General features: G+C 39.2%; 2 protein-coding genes and 1 long non-coding RNA gene across 3 annotated transcripts; all 3 read left to right on the plus strand.

Annotated features, from left to right (window-relative positions):
* Nucleotides 1–620: 620 nt before the first annotated feature.
* Nucleotides 621–25,968, plus strand: LOC146565888 (uncharacterized). Its single transcript, XR_014894170.1, has 4 exons — nucleotides 621–856; nucleotides 1,060–1,146; nucleotides 2,596–2,664; nucleotides 25,438–25,968. It is a non-coding gene; the product is annotated as an uncharacterized LOC146565888 (long non-coding RNA).
* Nucleotides 10,487–13,160, plus strand: LOC146565889 (claudin-4-like). The gene has a single exon (XM_085289300.1). The coding sequence runs from the start codon at nucleotides 10,836–10,838 to the stop codon at nucleotides 11,505–11,507; it is 672 nt and encodes a 223-aa protein (XP_085145426.1). The 5' UTR covers nucleotides 10,487–10,835; the 3' UTR covers nucleotides 11,508–13,160.
* LOC146565890 (claudin-4-like) lies at nucleotides 14,574–16,877 on the plus strand. Its single transcript, XM_085289295.1, has one exon. It carries the CDS (start codon nucleotides 14,698–14,700, stop codon nucleotides 15,622–15,624), a length of 927 nt encoding a protein of 308 aa, XP_085145421.1. The 5' UTR covers nucleotides 14,574–14,697; the 3' UTR covers nucleotides 15,625–16,877.
* Nucleotides 25,969–26,950: the final 982 nt, after the last annotated feature.

The following is a 26,950-nucleotide window of genomic DNA, read 5'->3' on the forward strand; positions in this document are numbered from 1 at the left end:
CTCTCCCAAAAAGTTCAGCAGGTGCTTACCTTATTTCCAGATGTTTACACACTGCTGTTAAAAGAAGAGGCAATGCTACAAACTGAGATATGTTGCTTCAAAATCAGCAAATATATTTCCTAAAATATTGCATTTCCTTAAACAACTGATATGTTTTTTATGTTCTATTGGGGGTTTATGAGATTTACAAATCATTTCAGTCTGTTGTTATTTACATTTTACACAGTGTCCAAACTTTATTTTTCAAATAAATATGTGATTTATGAAGTGGGAAAAATATTAAGAAGGCGTACAAACTGCAGGCTGAGGTTGGAGGTGAGAGAAGCTCTGTGAGTGTTCTGAAGCTCAGACTGAAGGCCAATTGTAAATGTGAACATACAAGAGCTTTTTGTTTGCTGAAGGTTACAAGAAAAGAGCTTTTGTTGTGTATGAAGCTCATTTAGGGTGAGTGGATGAAGGCATCAAAGAGTAGTCAGGGAGGTGATGTACAACATATTTGGCATGTCTGGATTTTGCAGCTATTGCAGCAAATCAAAGCAGGGGCGGAGCGTGGGGGTGGCTTACTGGGCTTAAGCCCGGGTTGTTTTGTCAGAAGCCCGGGGTATTTTGGAGTGCAATTTTTTCATAGTTAGATGCCTGGCTGACAACTGTATAAAACAAAAAGTACACACAATATTCGAAGCACATAGTGCACACTGTGGGAATTTACGACTGTGCGTGAATCCCCCCCTGATATTGGTATGATCCAAGCTCAGGCACTAAGCGACTGAGCGAGGGGGCGGGGCAGCTGCTGCCCGTCAGTGCGCTGTTGGAGAGACGGAGCCAGCCATACTAAGGAGAGCTTAAGTTTGACCAGGTACCAAAGCAAATCATTCGTACCGTACAAATAATGTAAATATGACAGTGCATCACGAAAGATTGATATCAAACTGATCACTTGACCAATATTACGTTACTTGCTCTTCAAGTGAATCAACAAATGGCGAAATGAAAAGCCGAACAAATGCTATTTTTTTTTTAGAGATTCTTAGCTTACGTGTGTTTATTTCATATTTTCAGTTCTTACCCTCCCCGACTAAATCGGTTTCAGTTATGTACTGAAATATAAGAATGGACATTAGAGGGTTCTTTCAAAGAAAAACTCAGGTAAATGTTATTTTATATATTATGCTTTGTATGTTGTTCACAGTGGCGGCTGGCCCATAGGGGGCGCTCGGGCTCCGCCCCCCCAAATGTGGAGGAGTAAAAATATATATTTTTAAAAAATTCATCAATGATAGTTTTACTATGTGTGTGCCCATATACAGCCAGGCGTATTTTAACATTTTCACCAGCTGACTCATTAAAGTTCAACCAACAAACGGTGTTTTTCTTCTTCTGGGGCGCTCGTCAAAGCGCCCTTGATATGCAGCGAAATAGCCTATCATTAAATGGTTGCCAGGGGAAAATAATAAATATTTGACCTATCAGCGTCGCTGAATTAAATGGTTTGGGGGCGCTTAAAATTGCGCCCCTGCAGAAAACGTGAAAGCTCACGAGTTCATATGGACAACAGTGTAAAGCTAGCTGTGCTAGGGAAAACTAGCATAGCGGCGCAGCTAGATGATGGACATCGGATTGCTTTAAGAAGGCACAACGAAGAGGTAGATAAAAACCGTCATATTTTATCTAAAATCATCGATTGTATTAAGTTTTGTGGTGCTTTTGAGCTAGCAATGCGGGGACATGATGAAAGTGATTCCTCAGACAATCCAGGGATTTTTAGAGGTTTAGTCGACTTGATGGCATCAATTGATCACGACTTGAGGCAACACCTTGAAAATGCTACTGTATTTAAAGGCACCTCGAAAACAGTCCAGAACGAGATCCTGGATTGCATGTTGGCATAAAAATTGCCCCCCCTGAGATTTTTTTCAGGAGCCGCCACTGGTTGTTCAGTATATTTGTATGCAAAACAAGAGGAATTTCAGTACACAGCAGGATATTCACATTTGTAACCAGATATTTACACTTTAGGGAGAAAACATAAAACATTTTTACTGCACAACATCAATTTAGAGTAAACTTTTGTTTTAGATAAATATTGAAATATCTTTTGAATTAGTTAAATGTCACAATAAAGAGAGACAGAGCTTTCTGTTTTTTATCACTTTCATCAAATTTAGGAGCACATGTACACTAAGTTTATTGTTAATTAATAAGAAAACTCCAGACGATTCCATTCTGAGCTGAAGAAGCTTCTGATAGGTTAGTAGAGTCCATGTGAGTAAACAGGTGGCACAGCTGTGGATGCATATAAGGCAAAACACAGAGCCTGTTTCTTTGAAATGGGAAAATCAAGAGATGTCAACCAAAACACCAGGAAAAGAACTGTGGAGCTCCATAAGTGTGGCTCAGTTTGAATACAATTTGGTGCCATTTGCAATTAAGAAATACAGACGATTTCTCTCTTTACTCTTAAAGTTAACAAATATGTTTTTTATATTTATCAATCTAAAAAAATAAACATTTAGTCTGATTTGATGTTACAATTAAAAAGTGTTTGTGTTTTTATCTGAAGAGTTTGTAAATATCTGTATATTTGATGATTGTCAGCACAAAGAGGGAGAGAGGAACAGAGAGGGAGATGGAGAATGAGGACAGAACAGAGATGAACAAGAGCAGGTGAGACACACATGTTAGTCAAATGGTTGTTTACCAAAAGTATCACCGTATCATAGGTCCTCATGTATCTCATACCTAGTGTTTCTTTTTAGGTTTGTTATTTTTCAAATTCTATATTTATTAAGTTATGAAGGCTTGTTTGCACAACAAGGCTAAATAATTATATAAACCTTTCTCAATCTAAATATTGTACTTTGGTAAAATTAAAAAATAAATGTAGTGCAGGTCTATGATGATTTTTAGTGCTACTATCATCTAGTTCTGATTCTGATTCTGTCTTGGTTAAGTCCCAAGTAGTCCTGATTTTGAACTGTTGTAGTCCTGTTTTAATTCTGGATCAGTTCTTGGTCTGGTTGAATTGGGGTTTAGTCCTCGTGTCTTGATACAGCCCTGATTTTGTTCTGCCTTGCTGCTTAATTAAAAAACTAGTTTAAGGTGTTCTGCACATGTGATATATATTTTTCCCTATATGAAGTCATTCTTTTTTGAACAAAACTCAAAACAGAGCCAATTAATCTTTCAGTCATTTCTACCCCCCCCCCCCCCAAGGGAAAAAAAAATCCCACATGCATACTATCCTTTTGGGCTAAGCCCCGGGTGTTTCAAATGTCTGGCTCCGCCTCTGAATCAAAGCACTGAAATCAAAGGAGAATGATAAACTCTGTTTTGTCTGCTATGTTTCCCCTTTTATCTGTTATTCCTCGTTGTGCCCAATAGGTGACAGCAGTGTCTATTTTTGTGCTTGTGCATGTATGGCATATGCACACGCAGTTGGTGATGTGAACTCTTTTTCTGTGTAACCAGAATCTGAGGTTGCAGTTAGTAGAAGCAGCCTATTAATTTGAAACTTTGCATTTACAGAAAATAATATCAACTTTAACCTTTTTTTCGATGCAGTACATGTACTAAGAGATATATGTCTGGAAGATTGTGAAAGTGTGCTATCACCTGTGCTCAAACATCCTTTATTTCCATTTCTTATGTGACCATAACTCTCTAAGCACCCATTAAATGCAAGGCTCCACCCTCCTTTAGAGCATTTATGGCTTTGTAGCCAACGTTCTGCTTCTAGAACAGAAGAACAGACAACAAAGGCTGCCTGTGGAAATCACCATCTCTCTGTGCACTGAACTGCTTGAAATGAAATGGGATTGACAGTTTGCTGGAAACTTGAAAAATCAGTATATTTGAAAAAAGAATTTTTTTTAAATCGCCTAAACATACAAACAGTTAAAATAATGTAAATGAAGCAAAAACCGTGTTTGTACAGTTCTAACTAGCTTAAAAGTCAATATTTAGTATGTCCACCTTCATTCTTCAGCACAGCCTGAACTCTCTTGGGAAAAGTTCCTTTTAATTTCTTTAGTCTTCAAGAATAATTTCCCAGGTTTCATGAAGGACATTCAAAGCTCTCAATGTTGGCAAACTTTTCTTCCCATTCAAGCTCTGGAGAGGCCAAAATGGCTAATAGTGTGTTTGGAATCGCTGTTGTGCTTAAAAATGAAGCTGCTATCAATCAGACGCTTTCCAAGTAGTACTGCGTGATGGATCACAATCTGACATTTTTCTGCTTTCATGATTGAAGAAATGACTTTCAGATACTGTAACTTCTTTTTTTTGTTAACCACTTGTCCAATTTTCTCATTTCCTCATGCTAACATAAGCCAAATTTCCAATCTTTTAGATGTAAATTTGGTTCTTATTTGAGTTAGGGGCCTGTTTTTATCCTTCAATGATTCCTTTGTAGATATAAAGTGGCTTTACAAAAAAAAAACAAAAAAACATTACTGAAATGTTTTTGTCGTTGAAAATGAGTGAAAAAGCAAACACTGTCCAAAGAAAAACTTGAGAAAGACCTTGGGAAAGTCCAGAGAACTTTTGATCAAAACCATTTTAAAGCATTCAAAGAAATCTGGAAGCAAAAAGAGTGGATGAAGAAATGGCATTAGACTTTTGCAGAGTACTGTATCTCAGTGAGAGCTTGTGATTAATATCTTAATATGAAAGAAGCTTTTTAATGTTTTATATGAAGTAGCGCTGCAGACAGTTCAATCTGTAATCTGGAAAGAGATAAATACTCAGTTAAATATGTTAAATATAAAGTTTTATCTATTATTTGAAAACTGACTAACAGTTTAAGTGTTACTGTAGGTGAAAGAGGAAAAAGTGCCTCTCATGTTTTCTGTATTCGGGTTACTATGCTCCTTGTGTTGGCAGTGGGTTGATACTCATACAGATATACTATCTGGATTTCCTCTGGTAGTTAACCAAATGATACGGTTGCTATTTACGCTTGAAATCCCTGTTTACACCCCCTTTAGATATGATGAAGGTTCTCAAACACACACACAGAGGTAGAAAACACAAAATGGGTAATCCCTCTGTAAACTGAAACTAATTCATCAACTGACAAAACAATCCATTGAAATTATCCACAAAATGTAAATCTGCTTCAGTGAAAATTATATTTAAAAAAATATCACTATTGATAATCATAGACCATTCTCAATAACATATTCAAATTATTTTCAATTGAGATCCAGCTCTCTGAGACCATTTTATGGCAAAATAATATCTAAACTTTCCAGTAGTCATAGACTTCCTGTTGCTTCTTGGTGAATAATTCTCAACAGGCAGTTCCAGGAACTGGGTTGCATAACTGGCCGATCAAAACACTTGAGTCAGCATTCATGCTTCTAGTTTTTGTTTTGCATCTCTTATCCTGTTGAGTACATAGCACTTGAAGTTGTAGTGTACTGAGTTTAATTAGTAACACAACGCAAGTACAGTATTGATACGATCGTTCTATTTCCCACAAAGGCACAAGCTGGGGTATTACTAGTATTTACAATTCATTCAACAGAAACAAGTTAGCAGAGAAGGATGTAAAAACATTACTGTCACACCAAAATTAGATTCATAATTTTAAGGTGATAAATCTGCTGTTTGGTTTTACATGTGGTTTTTCTTTTGCTTAGTTTTTTTTTTTTTAAGAAAAAGGCCATCCTCATAACTGAATCACAGATACAACTGACTCTGGATGAGAAACTTTCATTAATTATACTTACAAGGAACAAGGTATTTGAGGCCTCGGTAGGTCGTGTAATCCTTCGTAAGGCAGAACCATGGATTTATTATCTAAAACTACTCCATGTGTATTTAAAGCTTCATATATTAACTAATATCTTTACCAACCTCCAGGAAGACATTTAGATGCTTCTATGTTCAAAAAACAAATTCATTTTTATAACTAATTCTAAAGTGCAGTAACCAGCTTTACGATACTGCTTAGTGCACTCGCAAGATAGTTCTCAATGAATTAGAGTAAATGAAGCTAAATGTCAAAGAAAAAATGTATGTACCCCTCCTTCTACACCAAAAAATATATACTTTACTAGTATTATTATTATTATTTTAGTAGCCACAAGGGGTTACCAGATGGTCACTGACTGATCATTATTCACCAAATGGTTTGAATGTGTGATTAAATTAGAAGTATGCCGTAATGTCTGTCGAGGCAGACATTACACCGAGACTGGGGGCATGAAAAGAGAGACGAGACTAGACTCTGAGACATGGAGACAAGAGTAACTAAACGCGGAACCACAGGGAATGCACAGAAACCAAGAGACTAGAAATTATAAATAATAATGAAAGCATTAATTAATAAAACACAAAACATTGGATCACCGACCCAGGACCATGACAACATCAACTCTCCTTTTATGCAACTTACTTTGTGTCTGCCAAACCCAAAGAAAACTTGTGATGCAAGAATATTCAGAGTAAGTCACATACTGCCCAGGGCTGCAGGACCATGACATAAGCTGCTTATACCTAAATGGCTAACCACCCCTGAGGAAGAACATTCCTACTTACACAGTTTTGCTTTATACCATTGCATTACTGTTGCCTGAAATCAATACCACCTGACTTATCACTTAAGTGACTATCATGGATCACATTTAGTGGGGTAGAAATTTTGTATCTTTCCAACTAACACATCTCTAGTGATCAATCAAGGTTTACTGAGCTAGCATTTTCACTGACTGATGAAACAACATAATTATGGCAAAGTCACCAGATCACCCCAAAATCTTGGATGAATTTGCTTACAGTGCTGTCTAAGAAACTTGGAAAGAAAAGCGCCTGGAATTCTTTAAGTTTCTTGACAACTGAGTGTTTTACTCAGTTTCTTGCAAGTTACTAATAATATTGTACTAATAATAAAGCTGATATTATCTTACAGTTCAAGGTCAGATATGATACTCAAAATAAAACAAGGTCTCACCATAAAGCAAATGAGATACTGGTCCTATGATCAATGATGAACCTTTTTTTTTCACTCCTTCCTTTATCTAATGCCAGCAATCATTGTCAAGTGTTCCTAATCATTTGCTTCTTTTGGCTCTTCACTGTTGATGGTTGTGTATTTTAGCTAATGCTAAAACATTACCAGATAATGAAGCTAAGTATAAAAATGATAACATGAAATATATTATTGAAATATATCAATTTCTCTTTTATCCTTCAGCTGGGATCTGTCCAAAATTGCCACGGCAAGTGCAAGTTGTAGAGACTATAGCAGTAGCCACCACAAATGTTTGAGTATATTGATTATAATGGTATCAGTGAGAAAGCAGCAAAAATGAGTAATGAGCATTCATTAACTTGCACAAATTAATTTTAAAGCCAGCTGATGCTCCAGAAGCTGCAGATGGTCTCTAGTTTGGTGGATTGTTCAGGCAAGTTTGCTTAATGTCAGGTCCGACTACTATCATGCATTATTAGCAGCTACAGTGATGCCAAAAATTTGCCTAGTGGCTTGTGTACACAAAGGATAGATTTGGAGCAAAAGCAAAGAAAGGAAGGAAGCAAGAATAATAACTGCACTATCATATATTTCTTGTTTAAACACGCAAATAAAGACATACAATTGACAATCAGATTTGAGTTGTTGGTTCACTGTATTGTTTCCTTCCCAAATACAACATTATCTTAATAATTGCCTTTTATTATGCTTTATCTTATCGTGGTTTCTGGGTCACCTTTTTTTGACCGGGAGTGTTTGACAAATATTACAGTTTGATAAAGTGTACACGTATGCAAGACAAAGTGTGATCAGGTAGACAAAAGTATTGAGACACTTTCATGGAAATACAGACTCAGTGACTGATACTAAGAACACAGTAGGTCTCTTCACAATACTTTGCTACTCTGTACTTTTGTATAAGTCCTTATTTTCATGTTTTGAAACAAGTACATTTTTGTCACACTTAAATGTTTGTCAAACACAGTTTAATGTTAGGCAAAGATAGCCTGTGTACATACAAAACACAGTTTTTAAATGGTGATGTCATTTATTAAGGGGTGAAAGCTATCTAAACCTTCGTTGCCCTGTGTGAAAACAGAATTTTCCTTCTAAAATAAATAATTAGCTGTGCCACCCTTGGGAGTAAAAACTACAATTGAGCATCTGTGCTGACTGAAAGGGAATTTTTTGCATCGCCATGCAGGAATTTTTTCTCACTCTTCTCAAGCATGAATGGCGTTAAAGGTCATGTCAAAGCATCTCAATCTGATTTAAGCCCGGACTTTGATTGCGCCACTCCGCCGCAGATTATTATAGTTGCAATGGGGATATCAGCAATGAGTTTGACAAAGGTATCGAGACACGGGTCAGTGACTTTTATTAAGAGTCCATTAGGTCTTGTTGTAAAGAAGTCTTCTTCCTCATTATGTAGTTTTTCTGGGTCATCAAAGATTAGAGAAATCCTTATTTCACGTTAAGCACGACTCAGAAGTAATTTACCTCATTCTGTCTGCCTCAGTCCGCTTAAAAGCACAGCACAGTGTAGTATGCTAACCCGAATAAAAAGAGAGACACTGTGCTTACATGTGAACTGTATAACTAAAATTATTTTTCTGCATCAAGCCACTGTTACTTGTGTTACGTGTGATGTTACTGAGAAAAACTTGTTGAAGGTAACACATTAAGAAAAAGAGTTCCTCATAATTCTGCTAATTATTAGCTCTCTGATCAGAGCTGATGTAAGTTAAAGATTTTTCTGCGCTGCAGTGTCTATCTGCTTTAACAAATCACTTCTATCTGAAGATGACTTGTGTGTCCAAGCCCAGTGAATAACAAGTTTACTTGGGACTCAGTAAATTAACTCTACCTGAAATACAGTAAAGACGGTTTATGTTAGAACTTTATCTGCTGTATGGTGACTTTGATTTGCTAGTTATTGGATGGATTATGATGAATGTGGTCCAGATACTCATGTTCCCCTCAGAATGATTTGTAAAACTACAGCAAACTTTTTTTATACATCATCAATTTTTCACTTTAGCTTAGTTAATGATGAGATAACTGTAGATAGATAAGCTATAGATATAAGCCTATGTTTGCTCATGACCTCTTTTTACAAAATCAGGTCAGCAAGCAAAACTGGCACACAGATATATCTCCAGCCCCAACCACACCTTACGCACAATATTCAAACCTATAGCCACAAAACTTGGATTACACGTCATGTTATCTAGCAACCACCCGATTAAAATCAGACCAAACACTGCAGCATCAAACATACCAGTTGCATGTCAGATGGGCCAGGTGGATTTTTAGCTTATTTTGTACCACTGCTTTTTTCCTCTCTTCAAATACAACATCAATTCAAGTGCACCTCATGAATTTAACACTTTGCATTTTTACCGCTTCTGGTTTGGCATTTTTGTTGCCTTTTAATTTTAACCATAATGGTTAAAGTATATACGCACTTGTAATTTGTGCTTTCAACAATTAAAATTCATTTTAGGCATTCACGACTAATTTTCTGATTAACTATGTTAATCCTGCAACATTACAAAATAACCACATTAACAGTGCAATAATTTAAAATACAGTAAAAAAAATTTTTCTAAATGCAAATTAGATTACAGTAAATAACCATTAATTAAATTTACAATAACTACTGTAAGCCTTCAGTTAATCCAAAATGCTGCAGCAAGAGTACTGACAGGGACTAGAAGAGAGAGCATATTTCTCCTATATTGGCTTCCCTTCATTGGCTCCCATACACAATAAAGTGCCTTGAGACAACTGTTGTGATTTGGCACTGTATAAATCGTGTCCTTTAAAAAAATGTTTCTGTAACTTTAATTACTGTGAATGTAATTACAGCCGGACAATTTTTTTCTATGTATAGTACTAGTATTAACTTGTTGGTAGAAACTGACTAGCATTCAGTAGTAGAATTTACAGCAACCTATTAGGTTCACACAAGGCATAGTAACACAGCTATATAGTGCATTCTTTCTGCTTCTAGTTTGACATTAACTCAGTTTTACTGCGAAACTAGTTATGAATTTCTAACCCTGCGGGAACTACTGTGGTACGCGTCACTGGTGTTAAAACTGTAATAATGTGTGTCAGCTGCGGCTATAAAAATGTGACACAGAAAACTGGAAATGGAAAAAAATAACATCAAGTCAAATATAATAATCTGTGCAGATTCTTTTTATTCCTCTGTCTCTCCCACTCTGTGTACACACACGCTTTATGTATGCTAACGCTTACATACAAATCTTTTAGAAAGCATGCGGTCCTGTGTGGTCACTTATCAACTGCATAACAAGGCCTGTCCTGGCCACTCATTATCTATTAACAGCAATAAAACAGGCACACCTAGAGCTACCAGGGGCAAAAGGTTAAACCATGAAAACACTCTTCATTTGAAAAAGCACACAAACGAGTGCCAACACACCCAGGCGATAAATGAGGCCGATGCACAGGACTCACCTGATTGGCTTAGTTTGGCGAGTGATGTCATCCCCTAGGTGGGTCACACCAGTTTATAATAAAAAGGTACACAGATAAGGGTCAACGGCTGCTCAAGAACGGACAAATACGTGGTGCAGAAAGTCCCTGGAGGAAGTACACTGAGTGGATTCAGCAGGAACTACAGTGGCTACAGCTTCAGAAAAGGGCGTACCTTTTGGAGAGAGGTGCAGAAAAGAGGAAATTAAAGGACCAAATAACAAAGGCTTGAGATAGTCACTGAAGCAAACACAAGGAAAAAGAACTTGAGAAAATAAGAAGGGAGAAAAAACTTTATCTTGTCTTGAAACACAGGGAGAGAAAATATAAAAAAGGACTGCGTGGTTGCACCATGGCATCTTTTGGACTTGAGCTGGCCGGCATCACCCTGGCAGTGTTGGGGTGGGCTCTCACTGTGACCAGCTGTGCCCTTCCAATGTGGAGGGTCTCGGCCTTTATTGGCGCCAACATCGTCACTGCTCAGGTGTACTGGGAGGGTCTGTGGATGAGCTGTGTGGTCCAGAGCACGGGCCAGATGCAATGTAAAATCTACGACTCGATGCTGGCTTTACCTCAGGACCTCCAGGCTGCCAGGGCACTCACAGTTGTTGCCATCCTAGTGGGGTTGATTGCTCTCCTCATTGCCATGGTGGGAGCCAAGTGCACCAACTGCATCGAGGAGGATGGGGTTAAAGCCAAGGTGATGATCTCTTCTGGAGTGGCGTTCATCATAGCAGGTCTGGCTCAACTAGTGCCTGTTTCCTGGTCAGCAAACACCATTGTCGTCGAGTTCTACAGTCCAATCGTCCCTGCTGGGCAGAAGATGGAGATCGGGGCATCACTGTATGTGGGATGGGCTGCCTCAGCCCTGCTGGTCACTGGGGGAGCTATCCTCTGCTGCAGTTGCCCTCCAAAGGAAGACAAACCACTGAAGTATAACATACAGCCCCAGAGTCGTGCAGCATACTCAGCCGCTCCGATGTCGGCAGCTCAAAGCTCCTATACTAGAAGGGACTATGTGTGAGTGGAAAAGGACAAAAACTAAAGAGGATTGGAGGGGATTGCATGCTATTTTTATAAAAATGTAGTTAAACAGATACAAATGTTATGGTGTACGGAAATCTATCGATATTTAGGATGACAAGAATGTCTATATAGTCTTGACACTGAATTTGCAGTTTCTTTAGGACAATGTTTACATATTCTCTATATTTAGTCTAACTGAGCAGATTGAAATTGTGATCATGATCAGTTATGGCAAACGATGTGATTCTTTGTCACAGCACTGTGAAGAAACATTTGCAGAGAAAAAAATATTATATATATTTATTCATAATATAACATTCATAGCATTAGTGTCTGTTGTGGACGGTCGTTATTCTAATGATCAATGTACTGATGACTTTGTATATACAAACTATCATAGATTCAAAGCAGACAGACACCGTAACTGGAATAAGTTTCATGTGATGACTTTTTGGACGTTCGTACAAAACAGACATGCTGAGTCACAGATGTGAAACAGCATGCAGCTGAGCAAAGTGGAGCTCACCCTCGGCTTCAAACGAAGGTCAAAAGGGTGGCAAATGTATGATTTATTAGAATGATACGTAAGTAATTTTATTTGTTCATTCTTCCGTATTTTATCATTTGATGTTTCTGTATTCCTACCGTTTTTAAATCTGACAAACTTTCATGTATTGTACTTTACTTAATGTCCTTCATTTCTACGTATTCACCTTTGTGTGTTTGACAAAAAAATCTTAATATTATCTGATTTTTGATACAACTTTTATAATGCATTTGACTCCATAAATACAAATATTTTATTTTGGAATCTGACTTGATTAAAATACTTTAGGCTAATAAAGTAATTACAAGTAACTACTGGTTTAACATTGATTGACTGTTTAATGTTCTACAAGAGTGCATGTAAACAGGTTTCTAAATTCTGTAGAAAGAAGAAGAAACTAAGAGTAATACGTAATCCACTGGACAACATTTTAACAACATTTTTTTAAGTAAAGCACAACAGGTCACATAAATAAATGTACCAAGTTCATTACACATTCATCAGAGTCTCTTCTGAAACTCACGCATGAAATCTGATGTCATTTGGGAAAATGTCCCTTCTGTTTATTGTCTGATTCAGTGCCTTCACAGATACCAACTTTTTCCTGGTTTGAATAGTCAAATTATCCTGACCTTTAGCATGTGAGCAGCCACCCTGTGCTGCGCCATTACAGCACATGACTGACTCCGCTCATCAGTACACTGAGTAAACTTTCAACAACCAGGAAAGGCTTTTATTGGAACTACTGAAACTCCTTGGTAATGAGACATAAAGGCCATAGATAAAGAAATCTATTCCCATTAATAAGTATTAAAGAAAATACAGACGTTAATCTGAATCTGCAAACTTGTGAGGAGAGTAAATGTTCATCTAAGGTGTAATGCAGTAATAGAAACACCATCAGCATGTATTCTCCTATTTGTTTGGTGGAGATCTTTATCTTAAATTACTGGGGGGGAAACAGCTGCTGTTCTGCTTATGCTCATGCGTTTGTTTTTGGTAACACAGGTGTTAGCTGTTATAACAGCAGTTGTCATTCATGAAAAGATGATGTAATACATAAACATCTGATCCCGATGTTCATGATGAAACTGCAAACAGGCTCCCTTATTTTTTCCAGTCTTGTTTTTATATGTTTGAGCCCTATTTTGGTTTATGACAGCACATTGTTGACATGCAGTTGTGTGTACAGCAGAAACGTTAAGTCACTAAGCTTGTTATCGTGAGCTGTGCATTTGAAAGAAAAGTTTTAGTTTCCATAACCAGCAGAAATTATGTGAACTGTGTTTTACATATGTAATAAAATCTCTCTTTTTACAGGTTATTAGAAAATCATTACCAAAAATTTTAAAATTCTTAAAAAAATATAATGAGTCTACTTCCCTAACATGCATTAAAACCCATATAGATCACATTACAGCACATAGTTCCACTCAAAAGTTTGGGGTCAGCTAAAAGTTCAATCATAGGGGGGTTCATTTCATTATCGTTTTTTGTTTTTAAATAATACTTTTTCAGAACTCATTCTATAAATTGTTTGCTGAATTACAAAGTGATAGGGAGCTTTTGTAGCTCACTTTTTCTTGGGTGGACATGTGTGTGTTTCAGGAAAATGATTGGTCAGAGTCTAACCGATACTGAGAAGGTCACGCTCTCTCTGTATGCTTAGGGTGTCAGACAACAGCACTGTTATGTTTTCTCTCTCTTCATATTTGTTCTTGATGCAGTTATTCCGGTTCTCAGAAGAGCTCTGGGATTGTTTTCCAGACACTAAATCCTGACTGTCGTTAAAAGTCTGAATGAATGAAACCAAAATAATTACCTGAGGGTTATTTTTCACCATGGTTAAGTTTCTGATTCACAACAAAGCTTTTGAAGTAGCCTGAGGTCAAAGGATTTTATTTTTTTTTGCCCCGTAATGTTAATCACTTAATGCAAAGTAGCATTTACAGTTAGCCAGTAACTTTTTTATGCTCTTTTTTTTCATTCATTCATATGCAGTGAATTAGAAGGTCAAGTGCCTCGTTTTGGTGTCTTCTTCATTATTACTTTGTACAGTCACAGTTTAATCACACACATCAAGTCAAGTCAGGAGGCTTTATTGTCATTCCAACCATGTGCAGCCGTACAATACACAGTGAAACGAGACAACGTTCCTACACGACCATGGTGCTACATATAACATATAAAAGACAATCAACACAGGAGTAGATTAAGTGCAAGTGTGCCAAAATTGCAACAAAACAAAAAAAAAAGAAAACAAAGGCAGTGTAACATCAGACAGAACAGAACGATGCAGACACAAGATAGTGCTATAGAAATGTGCAACAATGACAGTGGTTTGTACAAAATACTGAGCATTTTGCAACAGTAACTTGATGTATGAAGTGTGATGTGTTTGTGTATAAGATTTTGCAGATAAGTGCTTGGTAGGGACGTGTATGAAGGGATGTGTGAGTCCACCCACGTGATGGTGAAATCAGTTCCTGGGAGAAAACAGGTGACATGTTTTACATAGTTCTTGGAATTTAAGAGAGAACTACCTTTGCCCATCCCCCACAAACCACAGCCACACCTTGCCTCCATCACATCACTGCTCTCTTGCTCTGCCTCAAGCTCCCCTCCTCCACTGTATGTTCACATGTGTGTATTTGTTCTGTGTGTATGTGAAGACAGCCTCTCGCTGACATCAACACCAGAGGACTCCTCCTTGTTCTCTCGAGGTATAAAGATATCTTGTTTCTGTAGCAGCATCCTAAAGCTACGCCACACCCTCATACAGCTGCTCACACTTCAACAAGCACCTGACAGTAAAGCAGAATCCTTTTCACCAAAGACTCACCTGAGGGACTCAGTTTGTTGGACACTGTGGACTCGCTTTTTGGATTTTGTTCTGTCACCACACACGAGAGCGAACATGTCGATGGGTATGGAGATCGTGGGCATTGCCTTTGGAGTCATTGGTTTTCTTATAGCCATATTATCATGTGCCCTACCAATGTGGAGGGTGACTGCCTTCATCGGCGCTAACATCGTCACTGCTCAGATCATCCAGGAGGGTTTGTGGATGAGCTGTGTTGTCCAGAGCACAGGTCAGATGCAGTGCAAGGTCTACGACTCGCTGCTGGCCTTGTCTCAGGAACTGCAGGCATCCAGAGCAATGATGGTTGTTGCCATTATACTCGGAGTGCTGGGCGTCATGATCTCCATAGTCGGCGCCAAGTGCACCAACTGCATTGAAGAGGAAGGAAGCAAAGCCAAAGTGATGATCATCGCTGGTGTCTTCTTCATCCTCAGTGGCCTCTTGGTTCTCATCCCTGTTTCTTGGACTGCCAATGTTATCATCATGAATTTCTACAACCCTACTCTGCTCACGTCTCAGAAGATGGAGCTAGGGGCGTCACTCTACATAGGCTGGGCTGCAGCCGGACTGTTTCTGATCGGAGGGGCAATGTTGTGCACTAGCTGCCCACCAAAAGAAAAGAAATATCTGCCACCCAGGATGGGGTACTCGGCCCCACGCAGCATTAGTGCAGGTGGAGGATATGACAAGAAAGACTACGTCTGAATTAATGGTGAAGGATGAAAGGAAAATTATTTTTGTGTGTGAGTTTTTGTCTGTATGCATGTTACTTTTTTTTACCGGAAACCACAGCGTGAATCCGACTGAAAGACTCCGAGATGAAGATGCTATAGAAATATTAATCTTCTGCTTTGCTTTTAGCTGATATGTTTATTCACATCCTTTTGTTTTGCTTAAAAAAATAGACTTAGATTTTTCAGTGCTTGAACATGGGAGCTTAAACAAATAACTTTATTCTTTTAAGATTTTTAACTGGGAAAATATTTCTACTAAATTCTTGGCATTATGTGAATTTGAAAACACCTGTGTGTCGTCCTCTTATTAGCTCTTGGCTGGTTGCGTGGTGTTGTGTTTCACTGAAACCTGCTGTTAAAATGTGATCTGTCATTTCACTGACAATGACCAGGAAGAGTCAGCTCTCATTTTACATGCATTTGGTTGGTGTGATTGTTCAGTGTGTTCGTGTGTGCGTGTGTTTTGCATGACCTGTAATATTTGCTTAAGAGAGTTTCTGCTGAGACTGAAACTACAGATAGATCCAATACTGCCCCAGGTGAAACTTTGTCTTCCTTTTCACAGTTTCACTGTGTGTGCAAATAGAAAAGAGTTTTTCATGTAAGGATAACTTTATTTCAAATGTCTGTATATTCATGTGTTTAAAATTTATTTCAAAATGTTCAAATATTCAAATATGTTCTACACTATGCTCCTTTCTTTTATTTTTTTATTTTCTGGACGTTGACAATGAGCGTTAGTCACAATTTTTTCTCAATGATTTTTTAAAGTTTTTGAATAGATTATAACCCATGTCTGGTCCATTTTTTTGTTAAGCATATAACCAAGGACCTCTTTAGTGTATATTTATGTGTCCGTGATGCTCCAAGGATCCCATGTTTAGACCCTTTTAAAAAGTATGTAACCAAGATCCTCTTTAAAGTATATTTATGTTTGTAACACCACAGCAGTTTGCAAAGTACATATGTGTTTGTATTTCACAGATACTGGTTGGTTTTCTTTGTGTATTTGCTTGGTTGGTTTGTGCAGTTCGTGTGTGTGTGTGTGTGTGTGTGTGTGTGTGTGTGTAAGTTTATAATTTCTTCATTTCTTAAGTGAGTGAAATTGTTCAAATATGTGTCTATGCTTAATTTGCTGTTCTATATTGCCATTGTAAATTCAAATGTGTTGAAAATTAACAAAATAATAGTAATACTACTGCTAATAATAATAGTTTTAATAAAATTCTTCTTAGCTAAAGCAACAACCTTGACTCCTTTATTTAAAAAAAAAAATATATATATATACATAGGTGTGTATATATATATATATATATATATATATATATATATATATATATATATATATATTAAAAAATTCCCCACTCACCCCTGCGGGCGGTCAATCCTTCAAGCTCGAGTCCTCTACCAGAGGCCTGGGAGCTTGAGGGTCCTGCGCAGTATCTTAGCTGTTCTCAGGACTGCGCTCTTCTGGACAGAGATCTCTGCTGTTGTTCCTGGGATCTGCTGGAGCCACTCGCCTAGCTTGGGAGTCACTGCACCTAGTGCTCCGATTACCACTGGGACCACCGCCACCTTCACCCTCCACATCCTCTCGAGCTCTTCTCTGAGCCCTTGGTATTTCTCGAGCTGCTCGTGTTCCTTCTTACTAATGTTGCTGTCATTCGGAACCGCTACATCAATCACTGCGGCCGTCTTCTCATGTTTGTCTATCACCACTATGTTCGGTTGGTAAGCCACCACCATTTTGTCCGTCTGTCTTAGCTCGGTCATTCTGGTTGCAGCTTTCCTAGCGGCCTCTTCATGGTTCCCATTCGCCTGTGGGATCCCCAGGTACTTGTAACTGTCCTCTATGTCTGCAATGTTGCCTTCTGGTAGTTTGATCCCCTCCGTTCTGACTACTTTCCCTCTCTTTGTTACCATCCGACTACACTTCTCCAGCCCGAACGACATTCCGATGTCATTGCTGTATATCCTGGTGGTGTAGATCAGTGAATCGATGTATCACTCTTGGCATACAGCTTGATGTCATCCATGTACAGGAGGTGGCTGACAACTGCTCCATTCCGTAGTCGGTATCCGTAGCCAGTCTTGTCAATTATCTCACTGAGGGGGTTCAGGCCTATGCAGAACAGCAGTGGGGACAGAGCATCTCCTTGGTAGATCCCGCACTTGATGGTGACTTGTGCTATGGGCTTGAGGTTGGCCTCCACTGTTGTCCACCACATCCCCATTGAGTTCCTGATGAAGGCTCTCAGGGTCCTGTTGATCTTATATAGTTCTAGGCATTCCAGGAACCAGGTGTGGGGCATTGAGTCATAGGCCTTCTTGTAATCAATCCAGGCCGTGCACAGGTTGGTCAGTCTGGTCCTGCAGTCTCGGCTGACTGCTTGGTCTGCCAGTAGATGGTTTGCGCCTCTGGTATTCTTGCCCATCCCTTTCTGTGCCCCGCTCAAGTTCAAGTTCAAGTTCAAATTTTATTTGCCACATGCAGTGACAGGTTGCCCTGCAGTGGAATGAACCCGCTCCCCGACCTTACACACACAACACAGACATCACATGGGGATACAAGTCAGAGAACGGCTGCATTACAGAAAAACCACTGAAATGTACACTACAATGGGAATGTACAAGAGGAAAAAAAGAGACTTCTACTCATGCTGGGCTATAGGAGGACAGCATGAGAACAGGAAACAAAAAAAACTCCTCTGCACAGAAAGCACATAAATGTCCAAAGTACAACATTATAGAGCACGTGACCAGCAACAGGGTTGGGTAGGGGATGAGGAGTAATCCCAGGCAACACAGCAGCCATCCTGCCACTGCGCCGTCTCTCCAGCGCGGGTCCAGACCCGCCTCGTGTTCCCAGGAGGCAACAAGCATCAAAGCCGTTGGAAGGGGAAGGGGGATGTGTGAATGCTTATCAGTGTAAGTGTGTGTGTGTGTGTGTGTGTGTGTCCAGAGTTCAGCTGAGACAGTGTCCTTCGCCCTACCAGGCTAAGTAAACAGTCTTCCAGCCAACCCAGGTGGCCTTGCATAGAGTGGGAAGAACGGTCAAAAACACAGTCGTTATCAGGGTGTTGTTGTTCGGCTCCAGCCTTGAGCCCACAGCTTGCGCCGAAGGGATAGCCGCAATAAAATGGTGATTTTTCTTTTGTGCGAAAAACTCATGAGAATTTCAAAGCTGCTCTTTAACACGCCGACACCAACACTGGTCTCTCAATCTCCCGTTGGAGAGCCGCGAGTGTTGTCATTCTTGTGCTCAGAGAGCCGATTCTGAGAACTCCCGACTGCAGTGAGCTGCTCCACGATGTAATCCAACTTTCTCTCAGAGATGTTATTCTGAGTGGACTTCTCCTTGATGTAGTCCAATGTACGCTCAGAGGTCTTATTCTGAGTATTCACGGCAGCCGTAAGCTTCTCCAAGATCTAACCATGCTGCACTCAGTGAGCCCATTCTGAGAAGTCGCGCCTCGTCCCATCATTTCAATCCCAGCGGGCAGCCTTGGGGGGGTTTGAACAGCTGGTTCCACTTTCTTACAGTTTTTCTCAGTCGCTTTGGTGCGTTTCTCAGATCAGAATTGAAATTCTCATAACTATTAGTTCAACCTCCACAACACTCAGTCATTTGTGCACATCATAGTAGCAATTTCTCCTCTCTCTGAACAAACTGCAAATGATTTTGGACATGAATCAGTTGCTTCCATACATTTCCCTGCTGCTTTCTGACATTTCCATTTGCTTATGTCATGTCAGTCAAAAGTAATCATACCTATGGATGCTGAATAGTCGTTCCCAATAAAACTAATAGTCATACATCCATTGCTTGAGTCATCACACACAAAATTGTTGAACTAGTTATCACATGCCAAATATTGGCCATCTGTCAAGCAAATCCTATACCTTTCTGTATCATTGTTCCTGGAAATGTCTCCGAAATTGAACAATTGATCTCGGGTGAATTACAGCTGTCACTCATGAGGAGGCGTGTGAAAGTTTAGTTGTAACCAATGACAAACAACTTGTTCACTGTCAATTATGGATGAATCCTGTGAATCCCCAATTGGCAAGCATATATAAACTGCGCAGGAGCTAGTGTGTACCATTTCTACACTTCTGTGACACAAAATGGAAGGTCAGCACCGTGGAAGAGGGGTGAGGATGCGGGGAGGAAGGGGAAGGGGAAGAGGGAGAAGAGGCAGATATAGGCGGATTCCTAATGAAATAAGGGCTACAATTGTGGACCATGTTGTCAATCACGGCCTCACCATGGAGGAGGCTGGTCGAAGGGTGCAACCCAATATTGGAAGAACTACTGTCAGTTCAATCATTCAAACATTCCGTAGGGAAAACAGGTATGCAAACAGTAATACACTGTACTGTACTGTGCCATCTCAGACACATCACATGTTACTGTACTGTATTTGCAATTTCACAAAAAGTTCACTCTGCACCACATAGGATTGTAAGACAACCTCGCGGAGGCGGAAGAGGGCCCCTTTTTACCCCACAGCAAGAAGAAGCCATTTGTGCAATGGTCATTGCAAACAATGCAATAAAGCTGAGAGACATACAAAGCGCTGTCATAGAGAATTACACGGTATTTGGCAATATTGAATCTGTTCCAATTTCAACAATTGACAGAGTACTCAAGAAAAATGAAATCCACATGAGCAAATGGCCCTGCTAGCAGCCATGGATGCAGCATGTGACGACATCACAGCAGGGTCCTGCAGAGGATTCGCCACTCCAGGAGATACTTTCCTCGCTGCATTGCGAGGGATAACATCTGTTGTGATGTAGATGAAAATATGTGGCCAGACAGACAGGAACGTCTGGATGTGCCAGAATGATTTACTGTACTGTTACATGTGCTGTTTATTGTTCACATTAGTGCACAGCTCTACCAAATGGGTGATTTTATGTTTACATGTATTCTACAGTGCACAAGTGACTGTAGCATATTTTTCTTTTGCACAATTCTGTAGGATTACAAACACTTCTACGCAATGGAAATGTGAAACGTACGTATTCAGTGTCTCAGTTACTCCCAAGACTCCCATAACATCTACAGTGACTTTACTGCACATTTCAGATGGCTGTACAGGTAGGCCATAGTGCTGTCGTCAGCATTTTCAGGTGTCACCAATTGTTTTTGCAATGGGAAACACTGAAATTATAAACTGTCATAGTGGAAACATGACAATGCCATTTGACTATCTTGTTCATAAAGATGGTGTCAAGACTTTTCATTTTGATGGCACTGACAGTTTCATTGACATGGATACTTGCTTTTGAGGTATGGATAATCAATTCTGTGCATGTGACGTGCTTTTGCAGGCTATCCACTAGGTTTTGCAGTTTGCACTAATTGTTTTGGGAAATGCACTAACTGCTGTGCAAATGTTAATGGTGTTCTGAGAAACGCACCAAAGCGACTGAGAAAAACTGTAATTCTCCGATAAGCCAGGGCCAAGCCAGCTCCAATCAGCAAGAACCCTGTTATCATGGTTCCGAATAGTTCCGACAATATCTTCAGCGTCCTCGATCGACAGTCCCGCCAGGCACACGATCCTCCATTTCTGCCACCCGTCCATCGTGTATCCGGCAGGGAAAGTACCTCCAGGACACTCAGGCTCACCCGAGCCCAGACGTCTCATTGAGAAGAGGGTGTCAATAGCATTCAGAGACCAGTTGATCAAATCCATAATTCTGTTTAGGTTTTAGAGAACAGACTGTGAGAGAGTGTTCCAGGGAAAGTAATACACACGAGACAAGACAAGGACACAAGAGGCTAAGCAGGGAAGATAAGGGGAAGGAGGAGAGGAGAAAAGTGTGACCGCCTTCACCGAGAGCCAAACGAGAAAATTTTTTTTAAAAACTCTCATGTATTGACCCATGTGCCTGTTTATCTTAGCCGCTATGCTGCCTGACAGGAGCTTCCACGTGGTGCTGAGGCAGGTTATTGGTCGGTAGTTGGAGGGGACCGGTCCCTTCTGCGGGTCCTTGAGGATCACAACTGTCCGGCCTTCGGTTAGCCATTCCGGGTGTCTCTGGTTCATTTGTGCTGCCAGGTGCTCGTGGATATATATATAGATATATCTATAGATAGATAGATAGATAGATAGATAGATAGACAGACAGACAGACAGACAGATAGATAGATAGACAGACAGACAGACAGACAGACAGACAGACAGACAGACAGACAGATAGATAGATAGATAGATAGATAGATAGATAGATAGATAGATAGATAGATAGATAGATATCACAAAGCATGTGTCACCAAAGCAAATGATGGCTGAAGATCAGGTTTGGCTTCCATTCGGTTACTTTTTGTTTAGCCAGCAGCTGTGTTGGATCTCTCTTTTGGTTTATTGGGAGACCTTTGTAACACTTGGGTGTGGCAGGGTGCAGAGAGGAACAGAAAGACAGAATAAAACACAGGCACCTGGCCTGTGATCTTTACACAGTAGGATATTGGCGCTAAGCCTGGTTTTAACTTTTATTTATTTAAAGTAGAACACTGTGATTAGCAGTGGCTGTTCACTCTGTGTAGCATGAAAGAATACACAAAATAAAGTGTCAGTGCAATCAGTGCAATTTCAGCGTTTCTTCGCATTTTAATTTCACATATTGTTTTTCTTTTGTTCAGCGTCAGTAAATGCTGGAGGGTCATTTTTGAGCATCACATCTTTGAATCACTAAGTCATGTTCCATAGTTTTTACACATTCTACATCTGAAATAAAAGGAACAAACGTACTTTAACAGTTAACAGTTATCAAGTTTTTACTCACAAGCCACACACATGTTCTTTATACTGGTCCATTAATCTTAAAGGATATGAGCTGGGTCAATGACTGGATTTTTCAGAAGAAAAAAGAAGAAGGAGAAAAGAGGAGAAAAAATATCTGCAACAATTTTGCTAATAAGTGGTAATCTTTTTTTTTTTTTTTGATAAAACAAGATAATAAATCAACATTCCAATTTCAGTATCAAAATCCAGGCTTAAAAAAGAAAACATCTGACTGTGATTAAAACCAGTTTACCTTATATTTTCAGCTCTTATGAATGAATGCTTATTCTTATTAACTGCTTTACACAGACTACAATCCCTTGTGTCAGAGAATTGTCGTTTTTTTTCCCCCAAAGATGTTTCACTAATTATCTGATAACAATCAATGTAAGAATGTCATTTATTAGGCAAGTAGAAGCATCTCATCAGAATTAGTGCATGCTAATCATGTGAAATCTCTTTCATTTGCTCTATATTAGGGCTTAAAGTTCGGCAATATTTGTGGTCTGGATGTTTGCCCGCTTCATCTATCTACATAGCACAGAACCCCATGTTGGCGCTCAAAATTCAACAATGCAGAAGTGTTCTCAAACCACTCCTACCTCTGACACAACTTTGTAGGAACAGAGGTCTGCTGCGCTTCAATTTTGTTAGATCTAATCGCTAAATTGAATCTGACAGGTTGTCACTTTTTAGACCGTTTTAAATGCAATCTGTGGACTATAATTTTATTTCTATGTTAACTAGCACAAATTGGCAGGTGTTAGTGTCTGTGGAAAGCAGTCCACAGCTTCCACTTCTCATTCAGTCTTTTTTTCACTCAGAGATATCATAGGGCGCTGTGCTGGCTGATGCCTTATGACCATCCTTGCATACACAAATGGTGACTTCAGGCATTAAAAAATCCCACATAGCCTATGATGCTAAATCCAGGCCTTTGCACTTTTTTCTATTCAATCTATTTATCTATTTATCCATCGATTTCCACACGTAAAGAAAGCTTTAAAAACAAGTGGATTGAAAGTTGTTGTTTTTCACATGTAGGTTTGTTTCTTTTTTAAGATAATACCTAAACCTATTTTATATACTCTAAAGGTTTAATGTATAAAAAAATGAGAAATAAGAAATAGAGAAGTATGACAGGGCAAAAAAAAAAAACAGAAGAGAGAGAAGATGGAGTCATTCAATATTGTGACAACAAATACAAAGAGGATGTGCCATTGTTTTTTCCGTCACCTAATATCACTGCTTACATAATTGAATGTCAGGTTCCCTTTACAGCAGAGACACATGAAACTGACAAGTAGTTAATTTCTTACAAACAGAACAATAATCACAAGGTCCAACTCAAACACACTCTAGGAAACACAGGCTCAGGTTATCGCTGATTTCTTTAACCTCTTATTAGATGGAATGTAAAGTTGCATGAAGCAGATAAAGTATAATCTGCATCTATAATTGTGTCCCAGAGATGAAGGCAAGATCTTGACCCAAGTCCCCACCCTTATCAAATGTTCTAGTTGAGCTTTTGCTGTCTATTGAATGTTTTGCTGCTCGAATGAGAGAGACTTTGATCCTAGATGTTGACAGCAATGAGTGATTGTGCGGATGTTATATATTACCATTCCTTTCCTCTCCAAAGCCATCAAGATAGTTCCCTTATCTAGATTTTAACGTTTATGACTTTGGGAGTTAATAAACCTTTTATATTTGTCGTGCATCCTGTGAATCATTGTAGTAAAAGACTAAAATAGCAACTTATTTCATGGTTTTTTGTTAGTGTTGATTTTTTGTAACCTCTTGTCTTGTTTTCATACCCTTCCACCTTGTATCTTATCTATGTCAAGTTTACATGCATTTGTCTCTGCTTTTAGTCAATCGCTTCCTCTCTTATTTTTGTGCTCACTTGTCTTTTCATATTTCTTGTTTATAGTTTCTCCAGTTTCTCAATACAAACCTGTTCTCGATTCTTCGAAATAGCTCTTAGTATGTCCACCTATTCATTTTCTTACAGGCCAGATAGTTCACTGCACTGCCCTCTTATGATCTCATCTTGTATGTGCTGTCGTCTACCTTGCCTCAGTTTTTGTAAACCTGCACTTTATGTTCTTTGTTTGCTCACGAGTCAGTTCGCCTTTTACTTTTTGGACTTTGAATTTCTTGGACTGCTTCAACAGCTTTTGAGTCAACTCCTATCTGTTTTGTGTCCTGCATTTGGGTTCCTGACAGGTTTGTTTGGCGTTAAGTGTAACATTAAGTTCCATAAAAGACATTATAGGTTGCTTCACATCAGCAATGTGTCACAGAATTTCTTAGCAGGTTTGTTTCCCTGCGCTAAAGCCCCATCCTGCAATTTTAAACATTTTAAAGGTTGCTCTGTGACCTAGACAGCACACCTCACTGATGCGTTTGATGAAATTCAGCTTATGGAAACCAGCTAAAAAGTCTGCCAGGAGCTAAATGTTCAACTATTTCTGTTTTATTACCTTTTTGTCAATAAAACACTTGCCGAATGTAATATCACAATTTAAGCAGTAAGAGAACTATTGTTTCAACTAATAACTCTTTAGAATATTAGTTCTTTAGGTTTTCTGCTCCGGGATCGGAAAATAGAAAACACACTGTGCCATGTGGGAAGTGAAGTGACATGCTTGTCGAAGATTAAAATCATTCATTTGGTTATCAAAGTAGGGAAGTACTCTTACATTTACTTCCATCACAAGACTGAATGTTTCCATTTCATCGTTTCTGTGACAGCTGAAAAAGTAGAACAAAGAAATGTCACTAGTTATATAACCTTTATGTGTTTATGTGCAGGAACTATGAAGAAAGAAGTTGAGAATAAAGGAAAATGCTTTAACTATTCATTTAGTAATTATTACCCTAAGTTTTCTTGTTTTCCATTTTTTCTGTGTGAAAACACAGTGTCATGACAATAGTGAAAAGATGCACGTCTGCCACTTCCCTTTTCTTCTCTCCCTCAGGGTGCACCACATGCTCTCCCAGGGCCTCGCTCTCACACCATCACTACGGCGACAGCTGGCGGCATGCTTTATCCCACAAGACACAGCTCCCATAGCAATCAATGTTTATAGATGCGGCCAGGCTCTAAGAGCTCTTGTGGTTTGTTTTTGTGTTCCTGAACATGATGTAGACGCATAAAGACAAAACCTAACTTCACTAATGAAAAACTAAACCAGATTGAGAAAGAAGGACACGACAAAGACAATATGACACAAATCAAAGACTCAAACCAAAGATCCAATAACTTTCAGAACTAAAAAACCCACAAACTGCTTTTTTGGCTCTGGCGAAAACATCCTTACGATCCATTCCATTGACTATCACAACAATATAAAGTCACACATGATTTTGGAGCAGTCTGCTGAGAGACATGTCCAGAAACAAGAAAGTCACCTCTTTGATCTCTACAGATTTACTTGTCTTCAGTAAATGTTCCTCCTAAGACAATGTAACTCAACAATAAAGGATTTGCACTCACAGATTGGATTTTAAGCAATTCTTCAAGAAAATCATTAAGTTGGCGATAAGCCACTGTAGCCCAAAGTATGAACTCTGGCGTCACCTAGTGGCTTAACGACGCAATGTGTGTTTGCATTAGTGTTTTGCTTTTCTGTAATTGAATGTTTTTTCAATTTTATTTCTGGTCAACCTGTTGTGGTGAAGAGAGAGTTGAATGTAAAAGCGAAGCTCTCAATTTACCAGTCGATCTACGTCCTTACCCTCTCCTATGGTCATGAGCTGTGGAGAGTGACTGAAAGAACGAGACTGCGGATACAAGCGGCAGAAATGGGCTTCCTCCGAAGTGTGGCTTGCATCTCCCTTAGAGATAGGATAAGAAGCTTAGCCGTCCGGGAGGGGCTCAGAGTAGAGATGCTGCTCCTCTACATCGAAAGGAGCCAGGTGGTTCGGGCATCTGACAAGGATGCCCCCTGGCGCCTCGTGGGTGAGGTGTTCCGGGCATGTCCCACCAGTTGGAGGCCCCGGGGCAGACCCAGGACACACTAGAGGAGATGGCTGGGGAGAGGGAGGTCTGGGCTTTATTCCCTGGCTTTTAACTCTGTGGGTAACTGACATTTTTATTTTATTTTTTTATTTTTATTTTTATTTTTTTTATTGTTTTTTAACTTTATTGCTATGTCTATTACTATGTGCATATTAGTATTGTACAGCACTTTGGTCTACCAGGTGTGTTTTTAAAGTGCTATATAAATAAATAAATGATGATGATGATGATGATGATGATGGGCTTCTCTGCTTAGGCTGCTGCCCCCGCGACCTGGCCCCAGACAGGCGGAAGAGGATGGATGGATGGATTTTCTGAAATATAATGTTTGTTCCAGAAACTTTCCAACGTTCTGTTTTACAAAAACAAATCTGGAAAAAAAAAAAAAGTAAAGCCCATTATTCTTGTATTTAGATTATTTTATCGGATTCCACTGGACTTTCTGGACTTTGGTTTTGCACAACACTGGT

The sequence above is a fragment of the Mchenga conophoros genome, linkage group LG10 (assembly GCF_057382185.1).
Source record: "Mchenga conophoros isolate Kocher_MC1m ecotype Shallow Benthic linkage group LG10, M_conophoros_male_GT1.1, whole genome shotgun sequence".
In the NCBI taxonomy this organism is placed as follows: Eukaryota; Metazoa; Chordata; class Actinopteri; order Cichliformes; family Cichlidae; genus Mchenga; species Mchenga conophoros.

Coding starts and splice junctions, on each gene's coding strand:
- LOC146565889 (XM_085289300.1), top strand. CDS start 10,836: ATGGCATCTTTTGGACTTGAGCTGGCCGGCATCACCCTGGCAGTGTTG.
- LOC146565890 (XM_085289295.1), top strand. CDS start 14,698: ATGTGTGTATTTGTTCTGTGTGTATGTGAAGACAGCCTCTCGCTGACA.